The 21,504-nt window shown below is 37.2% G+C and overlaps 4 protein-coding genes across 4 annotated transcripts; 3 read left to right on the top strand and 1 right to left on the bottom strand.

Annotated features, from left to right (window-relative positions):
* Nucleotides 1–474: 474 nt before the first annotated feature.
* On the top strand, nt 475–4,209 carry LOC147513935 (oligopeptide transporter 7-like). The gene is made up of 6 exons (XM_086597269.1): nt 475–1,082; nt 1,363–1,460; nt 1,694–2,263; nt 2,582–2,837; nt 2,958–3,140; nt 3,460–4,209. Exons 1-6 carry the CDS (start codon nt 615–617, stop codon nt 4,066–4,068), a joined length of 2,184 nt encoding a protein of 727 aa, XP_086453395.1. The 5' UTR covers nt 475–614; the 3' UTR covers nt 4,069–4,209.
* Nucleotides 4,210–5,032: 823 nt separating this feature from the next.
* LOC147513936 (N(6)-adenosine-methyltransferase MT-A70-like) lies at nt 5,033–8,761 on the top strand. The gene is given in 8 exon segments (XM_086597273.1): nt 5,033–5,415; nt 5,418–6,233; nt 6,469–6,567; nt 6,777–6,860; nt 6,979–7,334; nt 7,429–7,645; nt 7,750–7,829; nt 8,223–8,761. Coding segments are annotated over 8 exon segments (2,268 nt in total). The 5' UTR covers nt 5,033–5,076; the 3' UTR covers nt 8,500–8,761.
* A 3,824-nt stretch (nt 8,762–12,585) lies between these two features.
* Nucleotides 12,586–13,413, bottom strand: LOC147513937 (ATP synthase subunit delta, chloroplastic-like). Its single transcript, XM_086599580.1, has one exon. It carries the CDS (start codon nt 13,388–13,390, stop codon nt 12,686–12,688), a length of 705 nt encoding a protein of 234 aa, XP_086455706.1. The 5' UTR covers nt 13,391–13,413; the 3' UTR covers nt 12,586–12,685.
* Nucleotides 13,414–14,353: 940 nt separating this feature from the next.
* LOC147513938 (uncharacterized) lies at nt 14,354–21,304 on the top strand. Its single transcript, XM_086597274.1, is given in 11 exon segments — nt 14,354–14,579; nt 14,656–14,811; nt 14,814–15,034; nt 16,191–16,280; nt 17,002–17,241; nt 17,393–17,611; nt 17,711–18,080; nt 18,165–18,403; nt 18,487–18,602; nt 18,836–18,932; nt 20,718–21,304. Coding segments are annotated over 10 exon segments (1,908 nt in total). The 5' UTR covers nt 14,354–14,416; the 3' UTR covers nt 18,930–18,932; nt 20,718–21,304.
* The last annotated feature ends 200 nt before the right edge of the window (nt 21,305–21,504 follow it).

Consider the following 21,504-nt stretch of genomic DNA (forward strand, 5'->3'; position numbering starts at 1 on the left):
ATATAATGGTGAAAGATTATGATTTTTAGGCCTATTAATTGCATAAAAAAAAACTATTCCTAAAATCTCTTTTCATAACTACTTAAACCACAATTGTTTCAATACGAACTCTTTTGCCCGCAACTCGACTAGGATAAATTGTTTTTCTTTACTCCCCAGTATGTTTTTTCGGCCTCGAATGGTTTCCATCTAGAGATATTTAAAAAGAAAAATGTTCTAAAAGATATCTCTTAAGCTGAGACGCAACTTGCAGCGGGGTGCATGGGAGTCCTAACCCCTAAGTATTCGGAATCTTTGCTCGTGTTATCGTTAAGTATAGAATCCTAGTGGATCTTAACTACTTGTCTTTTGCCCAACCAAGATTCTTGAATGAACCAAACAAACACCTATAACTTATTCCACTCAATGCATGAATATGGCCGGATTGTGGGGAATGGCCAATGGGGAATCTTAACTTGATGGGATTTTTTTACTTTAGTACCAACTCTTCTTTCTCTTTCTTATCGGAAAAAAAAAAAATACTGGTACATATATACGTCTCTAAAACCAATAAACAACCTTCTTCTTCATTTCTTCCTTCTCTATAGGCTCAACGTCAATCACACATTTATACAATGACTATAGAAAAAATGGAAGTTGATTTGCCAGAACAGGAAAACTCTCCGGTTAAACAAGTAGCACTAACAGTGGATACGACCGATGATACTTCTCTTCCCGCAGTTACTTTCAGAATGTGGGTCCTTGGTATAGTGTGCTGTGTGCTTTTATCTTTCTTGAACCAGTTTTTCTGGTATAGAACAGAACCTTTATCCATCACTGGAATATCTGCCCAGGTTGCTGTGGTTCCACTTGGTCATCTCATGGCCAAGACCATTTCTACTCGTGTGTTCTTTAAGGATTCTCTTTTGGAGTTTAGTTTGAATCCCGGTCCTTTTAATGTGAAGGAACATGTTTTGATCACTATTTTTGCTAACGCTGGGGCTAATTCTGTTTACGCCACTCACATCATGAGTGCTGTGAAGCTCTTTTACCATAGGAAGTTCACTTTTTTGGTCGCGTTCATCGTGATGATGACCACCCAGGTAAGCTGCTCCTTCCCCTTCTAAATAATGGTAACATTAATGTTATTAATAATAACAATGATAAAGTTATTCATACAATAATAATAATCATATGATTTTCCTGTTGTTGGTGCATGCATGCATGGATGGACAATTGCGAATCATGTGTCAAGCATAAACAGCTAAATATATTGTATATTGTTTTAAAATCACGATATGCCACATCTCTTACAATTGTGTGAATGATTCAGTTTCTGATATGGGTACAGCTTATAGTTGCTAAACTACCATTTAATGGCAGGTGTTGGGATTTGGTATTGCTGGACTATTTCGGCAATTTTTGGTGGAGCCAGCAGAAATGTGGTGGCCCTCTAACCTTGTTCAGGTCTCATTATACAAGTAAGAGTTGTGTTATTTTGATTCAATTTACTCCACTCAAATGGACTATATATTGTTGGCATTTGACAAATCTTGAATTTTTAGCATATAAGACTGAACATGCTTGAAACCTTTGGGTGAAGTCATTGTATAAGTTAAACTTTTTGGTTTTTAATTTTGATCCGAACAAAATTTACAAACATAGTTTATGGAGTTGATTCTAATCATCTGACAACATACATTTCTTGGTGCAGCGCCCTTCATGAGAAAGAAAAGAGACCGAAGGGTGGATTAACGCGGACTCAGTTCTTTGTGATTGCCATGATTTGCAGTTTTGGCTACTACATTTTCCCTGGCTACCTCTTCCCTATGCTGACGTCTCTTTCTTGGGTTTGTTGGGTATTCCCTAATTCCATCTTAGCTCATCAACTAGGTTCAGGCATGAAAGGACTTGGGCTTGGTGCTTTTGCGCTCGATTGGTCTACTGCCGTTTCCTATCTTGGAAGTCCACTTGCAAGCCCATGGTTTGCTACGGCTAATGTAGCTGCTGGATATGTGATGTTGATGTACATTGTTGGACCAATTGCATACTGGCTCAACATCTACAAAGCGAAGACCTTTCCCATCTATTCCAATAAGCTCTTTACATTCGCTGGTACAATATATAAAGTTGAAGATATTGTCAACTCCAACTTCCAACTTGACCACGATGCCTATAGCCGAAATGGACAACTGTATCTCAGCATAATGTTTGCCATGTCGTACGGTATAGGCTTTGCATGTCTAACAGCTACCTTAACCCATTGCTTTCTCTTTCATGGAAGGTAATGTTAATATTGTTGATCTTTCCAAACACCATAAAACACATTATCCTAAATGAGGGATGCTAGCAATGCACTTGTGAGTTGCATACCAAAATGCATTTGTTTGTGTTGGTATTTTTTTAAATCGCAAGATTTTTTTAGAATCTCCAGATGAACTGTGTCTTTTAGTTAGAGTATAAAGCGAGACTATAGAAGAGTTGCTGCTTGCAATTTCACTGTTTATAAGCCGTGTGAAATCAGTGTACAAATATTAAATCCCTTTCAGCAAGCAAATACTGGAGCAGTCTCTCTGTTGACTAAATTTGGTTTCTGATGCAGAGAAGTTTGGGAAAGTATCCGAAGCTCGAGATCAAACAAGAAAGTGGACATCCACGCGAAACTGATGAAAAGTTACAGGCAAGTTCCTCAGTGGTGGTTCATCTGCATACTCGTAGTGAACTTTGTTCTTGTCACTATAGCTTGTGTGTATTACCAACCACAGCTTCAGTTGCCATGGTGGGGAGTCTTGGCAGCATTTGGCATTTCCTTGATCTATACTTTGCCTATTGGTATCCTTCAAGCTACGACAGGGCAGGTAACTATTTTTAGTGTCTTACCACTTTAACTTTCATTTTTGGTTTTGTCATAACGATTCAATCTATGTATTTCAAACATATGATTTATCATTTAACGTGACTTATCTTTACCAAAACAGCAACCGGGCTTGAACGTAATCACAGAATATATCATTGGCTATGCTTATCCTGGGCGACCTGTTGCAAACATGTGCTTCAAGGTATATGGGTACATTAGTATGACGCAAGCCATGACTTTTCTTCAAGATTTCAAGCTTGGTCACTACATGAAGATTCCTCCTAGATCGATGTTCATGGCACAAGTTAGTTTCCATTACTTGTTACTTTTAGAATTTGTTAGTATGCTCACAAAACCTTTAACTGGAAATCAGTGCTTAGCTGATTTTATGGCTGTTGTCTCCAGTCTCTAGATATTATATGATCCCATGTTATATGGTATTGATCTGACATCATATATTTCCTCTGTTGAATTGGTTGTCACTGAATTTGGATGGGGCATGCAAGTTGATTGAATTTCCAGTAGCAAGTTCCGGGATAAACAGTTTAATTGGTCTTTTCCTTTTTTACATTGATGATATCCTCTGACAATGACAAACTAAACCTAATGTATATGTTTTTCAGGTGCTTGGAACTATTTTATCAACAATTGTGTACTTAGGAACTGGGTGGTGGCTCATGTCAGATATTCCTCATCTTTGTGACCCGTCCCTATTGCCCAAAGGCAGCCAATGGACTTGCCCGATGGACACCGTATTTTATGATGCATCAGTCATATGGGGACTGATTGGGCCGCAAAGGATTTTTGGAAATCTTGGAGTATATTCAAGTATTAATTGGTTCTTTCTAGTAGGAGCTATTGTTCCTGTCTTTGTATGGCTGGCTCACAGGAAATTCCCAAATCAGAAATGGATACGTTTGATCAACATGCCTGTTATGTTGAGTGCCACATCAATGATGCCCCCAGCAACTGCTACCAACTACACAACTTGGCTGGCTCTTGCTTTCATTTCCGGCTTTTTCATGTTTAGGTACCGACAAGATTGGTGGAAACGATACAATTATGTCCTATCCGGAGCTCTTGATGCAGGCCTTGCTTTCATGGGAGTGATCCTGTTCTTTTGCTTGGGAGCGACGACCATTGACTGGTGGGGATCAAACTTAGATGGATGTCCTTTGGCTTCTTGTCCAACTGCAAAAGGAGTTAGTATTGATGGTTGCCCTGTTCACTGACCACATCAATGATAGATAAAGCTAGTTTTATAATTTGTTTGGTTTAGATTTTAATTTTTCCCTTTCATGGTAATGTAAATAAGCTACGGATATCAGTTTGTAATTAATATTTGGGTGAACTAGTGTTACCCCCTACTAGATTAGCCAATTAGGACTTCCCCACTAAATGGGAAATTAGGGTCTCTCTCCTAAATACACACAAAAAAAATCGGTCAACCCAATTTAACTTTTTTTTGTGTGTATTTAGGGAGGAGACTCTAATTTCACATTTAGTAGGGGAGAAATCCTAATTAGCTCATCTAGTGGGGGGTAATATTGGTTAACCCTTAATATTTTATGTCTAGAGATGTTCAATTAGACGTTCAGTTCTATTTGAGCTTCAACGATTTATTCGGGAGAGTACGTGTATGAAAGTTTTATCAACAGCAAATTTAGGAAATCAAAGACTCAAAAAGCAAAATGTGTTATAATAAATCAACTTTTTGGATACATTAGAGCATTTCCAATGGGGGGTTTTTGAAAATAACTGGTGACTATTTCCCCAAATGGAAAAACCAGATAGTGGTGACATATTTTCGGACGGGATGTTAGAAAATCTCTGTTTTTTAAAAAATCTTTTTTTTTTTCGATTCTGTTTCATTCTGTTTATTTTCAAAAAAAATCGGTTTTTTTTTTTTAAATTTCAGACAAAATACCAGATTACATTCCGTCTAGATCAAAAAACCTCTACACGGAATCCAACATTCCGATCAAAAAGCCTCTGGACGAATCCAACATCCCGTCTGAGATTTTTAAAACTGTCTACGTGAGGTAATAATAGGAGAAAAATCCATTTGGATTGGATTTTTAAACCAAATATATCTTGTCTCGCACAGTCGCACGTCAGACTTTTCCAATATATATAGAAATCTTTTTCGGGCCTGATCAGGCCCAAATTCTTTTGGGCCCTTAAATTCATTTTGTCTTAAAAGGTTCTGTTTCTGAACGAAGGAAAAAAAAACAGTGAAGATGGAAACCAAAACCGACGGCAACGGAGACGAAATAGCGTCCATCAAAGAGATTCGAAAACAGCTAGAATCTCAAATAGAAACCCAACACCTAATTCAACAACAACGCATTGCTTCTCTCCAAACCATAATACCCAATCTCGTTTCTTCACTTGATATATCTCTCAAAGTTGTTTCTGCTTTCAATGGCCTTCATTATACCCCAACTTCAATCCCTCCCCAAAACCCAAACCAAAACCCAAATCCACCTGAAAACCGACCCGTTTCTCCAAAAAACCTTTCTTTGGAACCCAAAATCTCAGTTTCGAATAAAATTAAGTCACCTGAATGTGAGAGTGAGAAAATTTGCTTGTTTTAGATGAAAGTGGGAGTCCATTAACTATTGTTAGATCAATGGTTGCTGTTTGTTTATTGGAAAGAGTGCCATTTACTCCTATTGATTCTGCTGCAGTTTTGAGGAAGCTGGAAAATGATTCTTCCGCGACGCAGGAAGAGAAAATGGCTTTACTTGAACTTGGAGGTGAGTCTGGTGCTATATTAGCTGTCGAAATGGCTTTGAGATCGATGGGTGATGATAAGAGTGGTGTTGAGTTGGAGGAGTTTTTAGTTAATGGGAAATCTAGAGTTATGGTTTTGGCTATAGATAGGAATAGGTTAGTTAGAGAGTTGCCCGAGAGTTCGCAGCATTTGCAGCAGCAGGATGAAATGAATTCGGTTGACGAGAATTTGATGCAGCAACAAATGGGAATGGCAGGTGGAGGAGTAGATGTTAGTGGGGTGGTTTACGGAATGCCGAGGCCTCAAGATATGTGGCTTGGACCGAATGATCCTCATATGACTGGATTGCCACCTATGTTTCCTGGGGCAATGATGGTTCCGAGAGGTGGGCCTCGAGGTATGGGAATAATGGGGATGCCTAGAGGAATGGGTGGTGTGCCTCCTCTTCATAGACCGCCTATGGGGATGAATTCGCCAATGAGTGTTGTTTCTAATTCTTCAAGTATGAAGCCTAGTAGAAGTGAAGAGGAGGATATGAAAGACCTTGAAGCGTTGTTGAATAAGAAGTCGTTTAGGGAATTGCAGAAATCTAAGACTGGGGAAGAGCTTTTGGACCTTATCCATAGGCCAACGTTTGTTGAAACTGCTGTCGCTGCAAAGGTAAGGAATCGCTTTGGTTCTTCAAAATGAAAATCATGTTTGTGTGTTTTTCGTGTCACTTAGGAGTTAGGATTACTACTTTTGAATATTTATTTACTTACTTAAGGTGCAGTTTATCTGTAGATTATACACGTTTTTTATCATCTGTTTTTTCCAATTGGAAAGGTTATTAATATGTTGTCGACCGAGGAAAATAAAACAATTTGGTTAATTATATATTTCATATGTGTTTCAGTTCAAAAGCAAAGGTGGTTCTCAAGTAAAGGAGTACTGCACAGCTTTAACTAAAGAAGATTGCCGGCGACAATCTGGTTCTTATGTTGCATGTGTTAAGGTTAGCAAGAGCTTGTTGTTTAAGATGATTGTTATCTTTTTCTCTTCCTCATTCTAATGTTGGTATGCAAGATTATTTGTATTTCAACCAAGTAACTTTACCTGTAACAGTTAACACACCGATAGTAATCTCCTTCCTATTCATTGGTTTGAGTAATCCTTGTTACTTAACAATTAACATTGTCGTGATTAACTTTTTTGCACTACCAGGTTCATTTTCGGAGAATAATTGCCCAGCACACTGATATGAGCTTAGGTGATTGCTCTTTTCTTGATACTTGTCGTCACATGAAGGTAAAAATTTGTGTTTCCACACCATGGGTAAAATGAAGTTTACTTTTTAGCGAGTTTTGGTTAAGTGTAGTCGTGTAAACCTTTTTATTGCCTTATTAATTCATTTTTAAACTGTCAGACATGCAAGTATGTTCATTATGAGCTTGATTCAAGCCAAGATGTGCCAGCGTTGATGATGGGGGCTGAATCTCTTCCTCCCCCCAAACCAATAAAGCCTCAACGTGCTGAGTATTGTTCGGAAGTAGAGCTTGGTGAGCCACAGTGGGTTAATTGTGATATTCGTTCATTTAATATGGACATTTTAGGGAAGTTTGGAGTTATTATGGCTGATCCACCTTGGGACATTCATATGGAACTGCCTTATGGAACAATGGCCGATGAAGAAATGAAGAATCTTAATGTCCCTGCACTGCAAACAGATGGTTTAATTTTCCTTTGGGTCACTGGACGTGCAATGGAACTTGGACGCGACTGGTACAAAATTCTTGGAATCTGACTCTTATCTTGAAACAGTTTTCTCTGTTATGTATGAAATATTAGTATAATGTATAAAATATCCTTCTATCAGCTTAGAAATGTGGGGATATAAACGCATTGAGGAGATCATATGGGTGAAGACTAATCAGCTTCAGCGAATTATCAGAACAGGCCGCACTGGTCATTGGCTCAATCACAGCAAGGAGCATTGCCTTGTGGGGATAAAGGGTAACCCAGAACTAAACAGGAACCTTGATACAGATGTACTTGTTGCTGAGGTTCGAGAGACTAGTCGTAAACCTGATGAGGTATGTAGGGTACCAGTCTAAGGCCTTCAAAACATGTTTGTGTTTTATTACACTTCTTGTCTCGTGTATCTAGACTTAAACTGAATACAAATATGTGGTTGCAGATGTATCCTTTGCTCGAGAGAATAAGTCCAAGGACAAGAAAGCTAGAATTGTTTGCGCGAATGCACAACACACATGCTGGGTATGTCTTTGTGATGTACAGTTGATCCTCTTTATTTATTTACATTAATTGTGGACCAATTACAAACGCTTAACTTGGGATCCTGATTTGTTAGAAATGAGCCCTCCTGTAGTAAAGTAATAAAGAATCAAGTTCTGTAGGTAAACAGCTAAACACTGGTTAAGTCGCTAATTGAAACGTAAAATAAAGAAGCAAGTCCTGTAGGTAGTTATGATTAACAGTTAAAGTGGTAATTTTGTGAAACCAAAACATTAATGAAGCTATCTTTTCTTGCTAAAAAGAAAAGAATCTTATATTTCTCTGTACTTGGCAATTTCTCCACTCACACATATATGTTGTCTCGTCTTTATAAAATAAGTGCTAATTGGTTGTTCTTGTCATCCATTGTATCAGCTGGATATCACTTGGTAACCAATTGAATGGTGTACGGTTAGTTGATGAAGGCCTGCGAGGAAGGTTCAAAGCTGCTTACCCTGATGTGGAGGTGCAACCTGCATCCCCTCCAAGAACTACTGCCATGGACATAGACTCTAATGCAGCTCAAACAAGGAGCCCCTTTGCTGGAGTGGATTCAAAACCTGCACCAGTCCGTATTTCAGAACCAATGGCCTCTGAGCCCTATGCTTCTGAAGAGAAACCGGTGTCTGTGGATGTCAAGATGGCAGCCTAATATAACAATCATTTTATGGTTGTGATGAGAATCACATGCCATCCTGCTACAGTTGTATTGAAATTTTGATTAGGAAGTTGTAGTTTATGAAGCATACAGGGGTTGTACCTAATTATGCCTGGTGCAGTATGCCAGGTCAATCTTGTAGAATAGATAAGCTTTGAGTATGTCTACTGCCATCATGTATTTATCAATTAAGATTGTTCCAGATAGTTTCAGTATTTGCCGATCAATGATATATTGTAAGCTTATTCTTGTTTTACCTTTTTGCTCCTTTTTTGTTCCCACCGTCTTATGAAGGATCAAGGATCTCTGATACTAGAGTTCGTTCGTATGGAGCAATTTGACTTGTTGGAGCTTACTGTTAATCTTTATTGGGTGCAGGTGTCACATGTTGTACTGTTTTGTTATATTTACTGTTACTGTTGGGTTGTGGTCCTCAGGCCTTACATGGTTCGAGACCATGAGCTTCATCATATTCATATCAGGGTTCGCAACATGTTAAATGTACAATGGAGATATTTTGGAGCATCCATGTAGCAGATAAATTCAGAGTTCCAGTAATTCCCGCATAATTGGTTACAAGTGGAGTTAGATGGAGAGGTAAAATCATGTACAGAGATGAGTAGATGACCTCCATTATGTCCTATATAGTCCCTACTTTACTACTATAATTGTCTACAAAAATCTTCAATTATAAAAACTCGCACCCTCAATTGTTTTAGCAAACTTTCACACTCCTAAAATTTTGACAACAACTATAATGAGAATATAAACAATAAAAAAAATAGTATGAAAAAAAAAACTAATAAAAAACATTCCAATAATCCAATATTTTTTTTTACTTTTCTTTTTTCCCTTACAAAATTATCATTTATCATTTATTTTGAGTCTAAAATCATTAAAGAGAGACAAATATATCTTTGAATGTTTGATGGATTAATGAGACTAAAACAAAAATTCAACTTGTTTGAAATTCTCTAACTTAGATAAAAATTGTTGTCCATTTTTTAAAAACTATCTAAAGATGAAAAATCTGGTTTTTGCAAAGCTTTTGCCAATGTTAAAAAAGATCAAACGAGGAATTTTTGTATTGATGTTATTTATAGTTAATCCATCACATGTGGATTAGGTTTTAAATCATTTCAGCTTGTAGGTGAAATTGATGTTGTTTTAGATTTGGACAATTTAAAGGTCCTTTTTAGAAGCATTTATATATATATATATATATATATATATATATATATATATTGGCGGAGTGCCTGGTGGCATGGATTTTCCTTTGGTCCTTATTTAAGGTCCCAAGATTGAGGAGGTATATATATATATATGCAGTATTTATTTTTTTTAAATTTTTATCTCTCTTGAATAAAATGTCAATGTTAGACCATTTTTTTTTTACACTTTAAAAAGAAAATGTGTTAGTTTTTTTTGTTTTTTTTTTTGAGTGAATATATGAAGCGATAAAAGGTTATTAGGACTTTTTTTTTTTTTTTTTTTTTTTTTTTGTGATGCCCGGATACTTCTAAAATGCCATTTTACCCTAATTAGACTTGGGTGCGATACCGATACTTTGTCCTAATTATTTGTAAAATTTTTTATCTGGAATTTCCACCTAAAAAAAAAAAAAAAAAAACCTGATAACATTTTCTTTCTGCTCTAAAAAAAAATGTAAAAAAAAAAAAAAAAAAAAAAAAAAATATTTTCTTTTTATTCAAGAGTATATATACACTAAAAAAAAAACACTAACTAACTAACATTTTCTTTTATTCTAATGTATTAAAAAAAAAAAAAAAAAAACATTTTCCTTTTTATTAGAGATATATATATATATATATATATATATATATATATATATATATATATATATATATATATATATATATATATATATATATATAGTCACTACGTACTGTTCTAGGTACATTAATTTAGTACTGAAGAGCTTTTGTGCTCGCCTTTTTACTTGATTTGTGATACTGACTCCACCACCCACTCACTTCCCTTCTTTGATTTCCTTCTGGGATCTGTTCTGCACATTTTATGCAGTGCTCTTAGCTTTGGTTGATAACTTGTAGTCCTCAGTTTTACTTAACCTCCGCAAAACTCTATATGTCAGTGATAAGGTTCTGCATTTCCCAGGTTTTCTCCTAATAGCTGTTTCTGTTACCTTTGATGAACATGGTCCATCAATTCCATCATTAAGTCTTAGAAAGGAAGCTTGCATAACTAGGGGAGGCACACAAACTACAAACTTCAGCGGAGAGCCAAAGAGAGACCAGACACACAAACTTGACAAAGAGAACAATAGACAAACAGACCAATAAGCACACATCAAGTTTGGTGTGAGGCAACATTGCATCAACATCAAACTCAGACAAAAAGAAGATTAGACGTCAAACCTTAGCAAATCAAGATCACACGCACACAAACTCCATAAGAAGAAGATCAATCAAACCAATAAGCATGCAAAGTTCAGTTTTTAAGGGAACGTGTGTCATTGTAGAAAAAAGCCTTATCCCAACCGATAGCAGTCAGCTAGGAAAAACCATAAGAGAAACAATATTAGAGCAGTACCAGGCTAAAAGTTTCGATGATGCAAGTAGATTGAAAATGAACAAACATACAAGAGTGATATTGATTCGGCTCGTCCTAGAGTGTTCAAAAAGATGAACCGATTCAATATCACACCATGTATGCCTCTCCAAGTGTTTTTCTACTTCTCTTGGGTTTCAAGCCTCTGTGGCCAACTGAATGGGGTTACCCCCTCTATAAATAAGAACGGAAAAAGATGGGATCAAAACTTGGAACAGTAAAATTCATTGACCAAGTCTCTAGAGGATTGGAAAGCATATTATTAGTGGTAAAGTAGTCATCCTTAAAATTTTGGAATCTCCCTTATCATCTTGAATTTGTTTATTAGCTTTTTTTATTTGCTTAGGACTTTATAGCCATGAGGATTCGTACGGATGAAAATAAATGAATGCTTGTTATAGCTTGGTTATATTCTTAAGCTTGTTTTGTTTATTGAAACCACATGCTCAATGTTTCCCACATTTTTTAACAGTGTATTTTTTTCTTGAGCATTGGAGCTGTCCTGGTGTGTTCAGTAGAGACCCATGATTCTCTACTCTGCAAAAGAAATGAAGTTTGAAGGTCTTGTACTAAGGGCCTTATTAAAAAAAAACGTTTCCTTCAAAGAGAAAAAATGAAGCTCTTTTCAAGAAGGAATCTAGTGATGAGGTTCTTATTTGGTAAGATTTACTTCATCTTAGTAGAATGTCAATGGCGCCTTTAGTGATACACTGGGATTGGATTTTCTTAGAGAATAGATCTCCATCTACCAAATAACAGATGCTGGTGGTTACTTTATTTATTTCTTTACAGCTAGCTCACACATATGTTTATGGTTAAGTTCGTTTAACAAATGTCACGTTTGATTCGGCTCCGAGTCTAAAATGCTTGTACAGTTGTACTAAGTTTAAGTTAATGAGCGTGAGAAAAAGAACTGAGCAGAGCAGCGGCATATATAAGAAAGTTTCTAGGTGAGAATGTCAGATGATAAGAAGTCGAGGTGAGTGCTTGGTTTTCACTTGAAAAAAAAAAGGAGAAACTAGCATGTGAGAAATTATTGATATGATGGCCTGAAATTCTAGTCTTCAATTTCGAAGCCAGTTCAGTGGCCGGGCTGGAAAAACGTTTTCACGATTTCCTTCATCTTCGTGTGCCTGAACAGTGAACAATCATCAACAATCCAATTGACCAAGTAGTATTTAATTTTTTTTTTTTTTTTTTTTGTTTTCACGTAGTAATTGTTCCTAGCCTTTTAACACAATGCAGATATAATTGATTGGTCTAATTTTAGAAAATTATGGAGCCTGAGTGACTGCTTGAAGAGAGGAAGATTGTTAGTGTACACTATATCTAAGATACTTGAATTAGGCAATTAGTTCACTCATTCAGACAGAGTCAGAGTCCTGCATGTAATGGTGTGAAATTAGATCCATAGGAGAGATTATCATCAAATCCTCTATGAAAATGTATTTTTGAATTCAGATAGTTATCATTCGGCGTCACAAAATAAACTTTGGAAAGATAAAGATTGCAAGTCATGGAAACACATGACCCTCCCTTGTTCAAAAGTCAAAACCTAACAAAACTATATGAAGATTTGAAGTTAATGAAGTTACAATGCAAAGGAGGGTGATCCCTCTCTGATCAAATTCCTCACCTTCACCTTCATAGCTCCACTCATCCTTTGCACCTTCTTAGCAATCCCAAACAGTTTATCTTCCTCCATGTTTTTGGCAGAAGAAACCAAAACTACTCGAGTCCCATTCAACTCGTCGTAAATTCTTTGAAAATCTTCCAACACTTCAGTCACCATCTCCACTTTATTCTTCCCAACAAGCATCTTTAACACCACCACCAAATGCCTTTGAAACTTCCCTCTCTCTACTAGTTCCTTCACCACTCGTCTTTTCACATTAGCATTGATCAGTGGATTGACCATGATGGCTCGAATATCTGCATTGTGAAGCAATCTGGACAACCTTCTAACATCTTTGTCGACAATGTCAAGAGTGTTATCGCAGCGTGCTATGTCGAGGAGTGCAGCAGCATACCCACTGGAGGCTTTTCGATTAACAATGGGCAACGCAGCTTTGAGCGATGAGATTGGGGTTGTATAGTTGAAAGGAGAAGTGAAGACCGGGGCCTTGTTAGGGAAGAATGATGTGGGTCTGTTAAAGAATGTATTGGATTTGTTGTTGTAAAGGTGAGAGTGAGGAGGAAGTACGTGATTTGGATTAGGAGGCTTGAAAAGATTGAATTCACGAGGAGTTGATGAATGGATGTTAAGACTAGAAACAGATGTTGACAAAGTGTCCATGCCTACTGAACGAGGAGTACTTCTTTGTGTGTTTCAAAGAGCTTGTGAACTCTTGATCATGCAGAGATAGATAAGAGGAATATCAACCACAAAAAGCAGCTCCAGTTTTTTTATTATTATTTTTTTTTTCAAGTACTACAAGTCTACAACCTCCAACTAAACCATAAACTAAACGCTAAACCAAAGCCATCTACAAATCAGATTAATTGAAAACAAACAAGTTAGGTTTTCTATAAATCAACTGACTTGACTAGTTGACCATGACTTGTGGTGGATTCGGTTGAGTTGGGAAGTAATGGAGTATGGAATAAGGCAGTGGAGTATGCAGTACATTCCAAATTTCTTGGGACGGGCTTAGAAACAAGATGGAGATTAAATTTTCACGAAAAATAGTATCAAACTTTACAAGTTTTGATAATATAGAGACTAAATTTCTTTTTCCATTAAATTGGAGACTAAATTTTTTAATTTTTGCAATATGGGGACATGTTCTAACATTCATCCCTTCTAAATTCCCTCTCAATTTCCTAATTCCTCCCTTTATAATTCAATTAATTTATATGGTCAAGATATAGACTAAATTTTTTTTTCCCCATTAAATTGGATAAATTTTTTAATTTTTAATATATAGAAAGTGTGTAATCTAAATTTCTGATGTTTCAACTTTGAATTAATTTATAATGACCGTGTGAAAAAAAATATACTTTAATAAAAAAAAATATATAATTAGTCCCTACAATTATAAAAATTAAAAATTTGATATTGTATTTGAGTGAAAAAAAAATTAAAAATTTTGGTCCCCAATTTGACAAAAAAAAAAATTTAGTTATCATATTGTCAAAACTTGTAAAGTTCATTGAAGAAATGAGTTCGCTTGTAAAAAAAGAAAACAGAAAACAAAGACACGTGTCCAACCTACATTTTCTCCTTTCTCTTGTAGCGTTGACGACTTGACGTCTTTGAATATCAATCTACAAACCCAACCCCTTTCTTTGTTTCCTCATCAGTGCCAGTCTTAAAAACAAGATGCCACCTCGAACTCCTCTCAAGAAGAGAAAAATTATCACCCCTAATTCCACCACCACTCCTCCTCCTCCTCCTCCTCTCGTCAATAATAATACCACCGAAACATCTCCTAAATCCGATCCTTCCCAATCTGACAACCGACCCACTACTTTTGATCTAAATGGTAATTTCCATCTTTTCATTATAATTAATGTTATATTTATTTCATTTCTAATATTATTTGTATTTGATTTGTTTAGAACCTTGGTGTGATGCAAATGAAGGTGAAAAGAAAAAAGAGGAAGGAGGAGATGAAGGAGATGTGGAGAAGGTGAAAGAAGTGGTGGAACATAGGAATGAGAAGAGGAAGATTGAAGATGAGGAGGAGGAGGAGGAAGAAGAAGAAGAAGGGATTCCTAGAGAAAGAAGAAACAGAAAGAGTATGAAGTGTTTGTGGGTGGGTTAGATAGAGATGCGGATGAGGAGGATTTAAGGAAGGTTTTTAAAAATATGGGTGAGATTGTTGAAGTTAGATTAGTTAAGAATAAATTCTCACAGAAGAATAAGGGATTTGCTTTTGTTAGATTTGCTACTGTTGAACAAGCTAAAAGAGCTGCTGCTGAACTTAATTACACTCAGGTAGAATTTTAATTTTTTTTTTTTTTTTTTTTTTTTTTTAAATCCATATAGCGCGAAATTATGAAGAAGAGAGAAAGAAATATGGAATTCAATTAATAGGCATTAAGTTTCGACTATTATAAAATAAAAAATCTTATAAACTGATACTGGGAAGTGAAAGAAATAAGGGGACACATATATCTTACGTCAGTCTATGAAGAAAGTCTCAGTTGGAAGAGGAGAGTAGTATCGGATATGCAGAGAGTGTAGTAAGGGTGGATGTTCTTTGAACTTTGAAGATCATGGCTCGGGCTTATTAAGAGTCAGCTTGATGGAATGTAGCTATCCTAGGAGAGGTGACTGTATCTCTTAAGGGTTTACTGTTCTAATGGGCTTAGAGGGTTTAAGGATTTAAGTGCTATGTTGTATTAGTACTTTATCTTTAGGTACCTGCAAGCTTAATTATGTACTGATGTCCTTAACATGTTTATTCCCATGCTTTATAGATAGTACTTTGGTTTGATTTGATCAGTAGTAAACAATTAATGTTATTATTATTTTTACTCATTTAGTTTTTGTCAATCTAATTGATGATCTACTTTGTTGTTTTTTTTTTCTTTTTTATAATCGCAAAATATTGAAATCAAATTGGTCTGTGGATTAATCTACCAACTAGTATCGGTTACTTGAAGGACAATAGATCTTGTTGTATTAATTTGATTTATCTGGAGGAAGTGAATAAAAATTAGAGGTACCCATATAATGAGGGTCTCTCTGCCAGGTGTTTGCCAGTTGCTTTAGGGGTATTCATGTTAGGTATATTCCTCCTTTTGACTGAGAACTTGGGTATGACTCCGTACTACAAATTGGTGGACGAAGTTTTGGACACCCTTGGTGAAGCTTTCTTTAAAACAAAAGAAGAGGTAGGTCGAGAACCTACAACTCTGACTTATTTAATGTGCACAATACTCACGCAAGTAAACAAACTTCACAACATGTAGCTTGTTTTTGTTTTTTTGTTCTTTTAACATGGGTTTCATTGAAATCTCCTCGCATCCTCTCTAAAAGGAGCCAGATATCAATTGCTTCCCTCTGGATTATAAGATATTTTGCACTGTCTTCCTTTATAAAATGATATGATTTTACATTCTTGACTTGCGATAATTGTTTCTCGCAGGTGAGAGGTAAGGTATGTGAAGTAACACGGAACAACGACAATGAAACTCTCCATCTGGGGAACGTATGCACAACATGGACTAAAGATACAGTATGTTTCTTATTTTCCACATTCATCCTCAGACAACCTATTTCTTTCAACCAGATAAAGTATTGGTCTAGGTGGTTGCAAAATCGATCTGTAATTACTAAGGCTACAACTTTGGAGCCCTAAACGTGAGTCTGGTGGAATAATTTGTTTGGGTTGGGCTTGAAATTTCTCGCCATTGGCCTCGGGTTGAATATAGAAGCCCAACCAAAATTTGTGTTGAGCTAAGAATAAAGGCAACTCGACCAACCAGAGTCTGTATATTTAGAAGTATTGAGACTTAATTTTTGAGTTAGACTCTAAGTCTCATGATTTGACCTTCCTACCCCCGACTCTTTTAGTATATAATTTGATACCAATTAGTTTTTGTATAATATAACTTCAACTGCTAAAACCTTGAGATGAAATGATGAAACATGTAAGCGGAAAAGAATTGCAAACCGACTCACCCTAGCAAAGCTTGTGTTACTGAGCATCTATGTCGGTTTGAACTTGGGTTTGATGTTTTAGGCCCGACTCAGGTTGGCTCATGTTCGACCGTACAGAAACTCTGGCTAATGTTGCGCCAACTCCAAACCTGACCCGACTCACTCGAATTGAATCCCAATTTGTTACTGTGACTGGAATTGCTATTATTATATATGATCGTTTCTTCTTATATTAAAGTTCCCATCCATATCTCTGATGTCCGTGAACTTGAATTTTATGAGTCTTGCTTGTTCAGCTTGTAGAAAAATTGCAACCTTATGAGTTAGAAAACCTTGAGGATGTTCATGTGATTGAGGATCCAAAGGACAGAAAAAGAAACCGAGGCTATGCATTTCTTAATTTCAGCACTCACATGGATGCCGTAGCTGCTTGTAACAAGCTACAGAAAGGAAGTCTTTACTTGGGTACAACTGTGAGAGCGGATGTTGCTTTTGCTAAATCGGCTGTTGAACCTGATGAACAAATCATGTCTCAGGTATGAGAAACATGTTGTTGAGTTATTATATGTTTCATAAACTTTGATGGCTTAGTTTGAAAGCATCATCATCATTTGTTTCAGGTGTTCAAACTTTATGATCTCTGAATGGTTTGTTCTACTCTAGTAATTTGATGTACACTTACTGCAGGTGAAATCTGTTTTCTTAGATGGTTTGCCAGCTAGCTGGGATGAATCGCAAGTGCAGAAGCAGTTCCAGAAATATGGTGAAATTGAACATGTGCAGCTTGCTCGCAATATGCCTTCTGCCAAGCGCAAGGATTTTGGGTTTGTATATTTTAGAACTCGAGAGGCAGCACTGACTTGCATTGATGCTGTAAACAAAGATGGCATTGGTGATGTTCGAAAGGTACGAAAAGTTTCATGCTCAATCAATTGCACTTTCCTTGTGTTTTCTTCTCATCCCTTAATTTTTAAGTACCTTTCTTACGCCTTGTTTCGAGGATAGGTATTTTTGAGAGCTACATTGAAGAGGCCGCTGCAGAGACGGGTACCATCAGCAGTGGGTGGTTGGAGAGGGTATGATACTGATGATTATAATGGTTGGAGTACGCGACCAAGTGGAATTGGTCGCTCATACTCCAATAGAGAAAATAGGGAAGTTGAATCATTTGGTCGGGGTCACAGTCCTGATCATAGAATACCTGGGTATAATCGATACTCGACCAGAGGAGCTGTACTCGAAACAGCAACTTCTCCAGTAGATATTTATGGTGGCCGTAGTCGTTATTCAAATAGAACTTCATTTGAAACAAGATATACTCCTGTAGAAGAATACAGCTCTCAGTTCAGAAGGGGGTCTGTTCGGCAAGCTCCTAGTAAGCTAAAATCTTTCCAGTTTAATACTTTAGATTCTTTGTACATTTTAGCTTGTGCTAAAACATCAATATTGAATTTTTCAGCTTCAGCAACTTCTCACAGCAGACCCAGAGCCCCGTACTTTGAAAGCAGTTCATCTAGTAGACAGTCCTCGAGGAATTATGAGGACTTTCCAGTAACTTACTCCCGCTCCCATGTTCCCTCTCGTGGAGAATATGATGATGATAGTTATGATATTCGATATGATTATTATGAGAACAATTCAGTAGATACTTATGATTACCCTACTCCGTCCAGATTGAAACGTCCATATTCCGCCGTGGTAAGTAAAATAGTGTTTGGCTTTTCCTGGAAGTTTGTGGTTCACTTCATGATTCAAGATTGTGAGTAACTCCTCTTGTTTAGGATGATGACCGGATCGTCTCTAGACCTCTTACAAGGCGTTCTAGAAGTGGGGGAGTGGATAGAGACATGGGTTCTTATCCAGTACGTGTTTTTTCCTCGTTTGAGGAATATTCCAGGTACGAAAGACGAAAACACTCTAGTCAAAGAGCAAACACATTCAGTGTTTTCATCTTTTTAATGTTGTCCCTCTAGCTACAGTAGTTACTAAGTGTTGACGTAAGAGATATGTCTGAGTGATTATCCTATGTCTAGAACTTGAATCCTTGCAGTAAAGCTGCATGTACTATTCAATGATCTAAATTTGCACCCATGGAATTTTCTTGAATGCCCAATGGCTTGTCAATTGCAGGAGTACGCAAGATGTTCATCATGGTTATGATAGTGTAGGTCATGAAAGACGGTACTCTTCTGGACGTGGTGCTCCTCGATCCTATGAAAATTGAATTGTGAGTATTTTTTGCTTTCATCTTATTTCATCATCTGTTTCTTCAAGGATGTTTGAGTTCATTATGTATACTATCGAAACTCAAACTGTCCATAGATGGTCCATTTCCATTTCAAATCTAATAGTCCATTGTGTTTCAGTTTACAAACGGCTGCCAGAGGCCTTTGTACTGAAGGGAGTATTAGTGGTTTTGAGTTTCTTCCAATTCCAATGACACTGCTTATCTGTTCTTATGTCTAGGAGTGCTTCCGTACCTTGTTGATATCTTTTTACTTGCTTACATCTTTTGAACTGTTATTTCAATCTCTTACATTATGGGTTGGCCATGGAAACCTTAGAGCAAGTCCAAAGGGGTGCTATATGGGGCTGTTAAAGGCCATAATGCCATATAGCACCCCAAAAACCAAAATGTCATTCCAATGGGGCTGCTAGAAGGCTCCTGAATTTGACTGGTGTGATAAACCTAGCCAAATCTGTGGCCTTGTCTAGCAACTGCCATAATAAGTTTCGGGAGATGGACGACACAGTTTCTGCCGTCCGTGTGTTAAATTTCAATGGACGGTAGAAATTGTGTCGTCTGCCAAAAAAAAATTCAACTAATGGACGGACGGCTTCTGGCAGAAACGTCCATCTCCATTTAGCACTTCAAAACACAAAAGAGCGATTGAAATGAAATTCAAGTTTTGGTCTGCCATATTTGGCCAGGCAAGGTAAACCCTAAAAATCCTCTGTGGCAAGGGTTTAGCAGCTCCATTTAGCAGCCCTCCATTGGACTTGCTCTTAATGGGGGTGCTATATAGGGTATCAATGGGCCGGGCCCAAAGCCCGATTGGATCTGAACCAATAGTATAAGGACTTAGACTTAAAATTAGGCCCGATGGTAGGGCCAGTTTTGGACAAAGCTATGTCCGGTCTGATAGTGGCCCAGCCCAATATTTTGATACTTGTAATTGTTGTTTTTCTTAGTTTTAAGTTTAACATTTTCAGAACAAATGGCCTTTGAAGCTTGGTGGATAAGGCTGATGTTGCCACAAATGAGACCAAGGTTCAATTCCCATGACCAAATTCCCATGACCAGCCAAAGAATTTTGGAGAAATTCATTACTATTGACTTACTGTATTTCGGACTTAGGACAGGCCTGATTAGCCTTGAGTCCGAAAAGACTTATGCCGGGCCGGGCTTGGACTTAGCAAAAGTGTTATCAGACTAGACCTGGACACACCCAAGTCTGGCTCGAATCCGGCCCATTGACAGCCCTAGTGCTATATGGGCTGCTAAAGGCCATATAGCTTCCCAAATACCAAAATGTCATTCCAATGAGGTTACTAGAAGGCTCCTAAATTTGGTTGGTGTGATAAACCTAGCCAAATTTGTGGCCTTGGGGCAGCTGCCAAAATTATGTTTCGGGAGGTTTCGGGAGACGGACAGCAAAATTTATGTTGTCTGTGTTAAATTTCGACGGACGGCAGAAATTGTCGCCTGTGTGTTTTAACTTTCAATGTAAGTATAGAAACTATTGGATGGACGGCACACTTTCTGCCGTCCGTATCAATTTGGCACTTCAAATTTAAAACCTCAATTTGAACTGTTTTTCAGTTTTCACATGGCAAATTTGACTTGGCTTGCTAAAACTGCCAAAAAAAGCTTAGGTGGCACCTTTTAGCAGCTCTCCATTGGACTTGCTCTTAGTGTCCATGTTGTGCATTTGGTGTTTATACTTTTATTTATTTTGGTCAACTTTTTTTTTATCTTTAGCACTCCTTCACAACTTTCTATCATAATCAGGCCTTAATCAACATGCCCTTAGTTGGGGAACATCATGTACACCCATCAGGTTGTGGGAGTTTTGAAGTTGAAGTATGGAAATCAACTATACATCATTGAGATGCAAGCCTTGCCGCCACGGAGTGAGACCTACATCTTTAACCAGGCTTTTCTCCAAGAGCCAAACTGCTTCCACATTCTGCAGGTTAAAGCAGAGTTCCATCTACTTGAAACAGTTTACCATCAGTAGCTGAGCAATCTTATCCTGGTGGTCTCAATCCAAAAAGGTAAGCTCTTAATGGATAATGATCAGAGTAGATCAGTGAAGAGCAAGGTTTTTCATATCTTCAAGTAGGCTACCTATTTGATTCCTGGGCCTTAGTGTAATTTCTTGAAATTTGAGGAATCATAGGTTGCTATATCTTGTTGGAACTGATAATACTCTCACCAACTGTGAGTCTACTATTAACTTGGAAGTTGGAACAGCTTCATGCTTTTTCATAGTTCGTTCTCATATCTCGATGACTTTGAGAAGTGATCAAGAATTCTTTTCTTCATTATGATTACTTCTTGTTATTAGATATTGATCCCATGTCTTTCGGCTTTCAGACCCGTTTTGTTACGGCATTTTTATGGCAGTTCAGTAGAGTCGGTACAGATTGTATTGCGTTATTATAACCAATGTTAGCTTCCAGCAGGCCATTGTAAATGCACTTAAGCTCCACATCCAATCACTACGAGCAAAACCCTCTAACTGACCCACATGGTTTTTGAAGATGGCTCCAGTTCATGTGTATGCATGATTAGA

This window comes from Coptis chinensis, chromosome 3 (genome assembly GCF_015680905.1).
Source record: "Coptis chinensis isolate HL-2020 chromosome 3, ASM1568090v1, whole genome shotgun sequence".
Classification (NCBI taxonomy): domain Eukaryota; kingdom Viridiplantae; phylum Streptophyta; class Magnoliopsida; order Ranunculales; family Ranunculaceae; genus Coptis; species Coptis chinensis.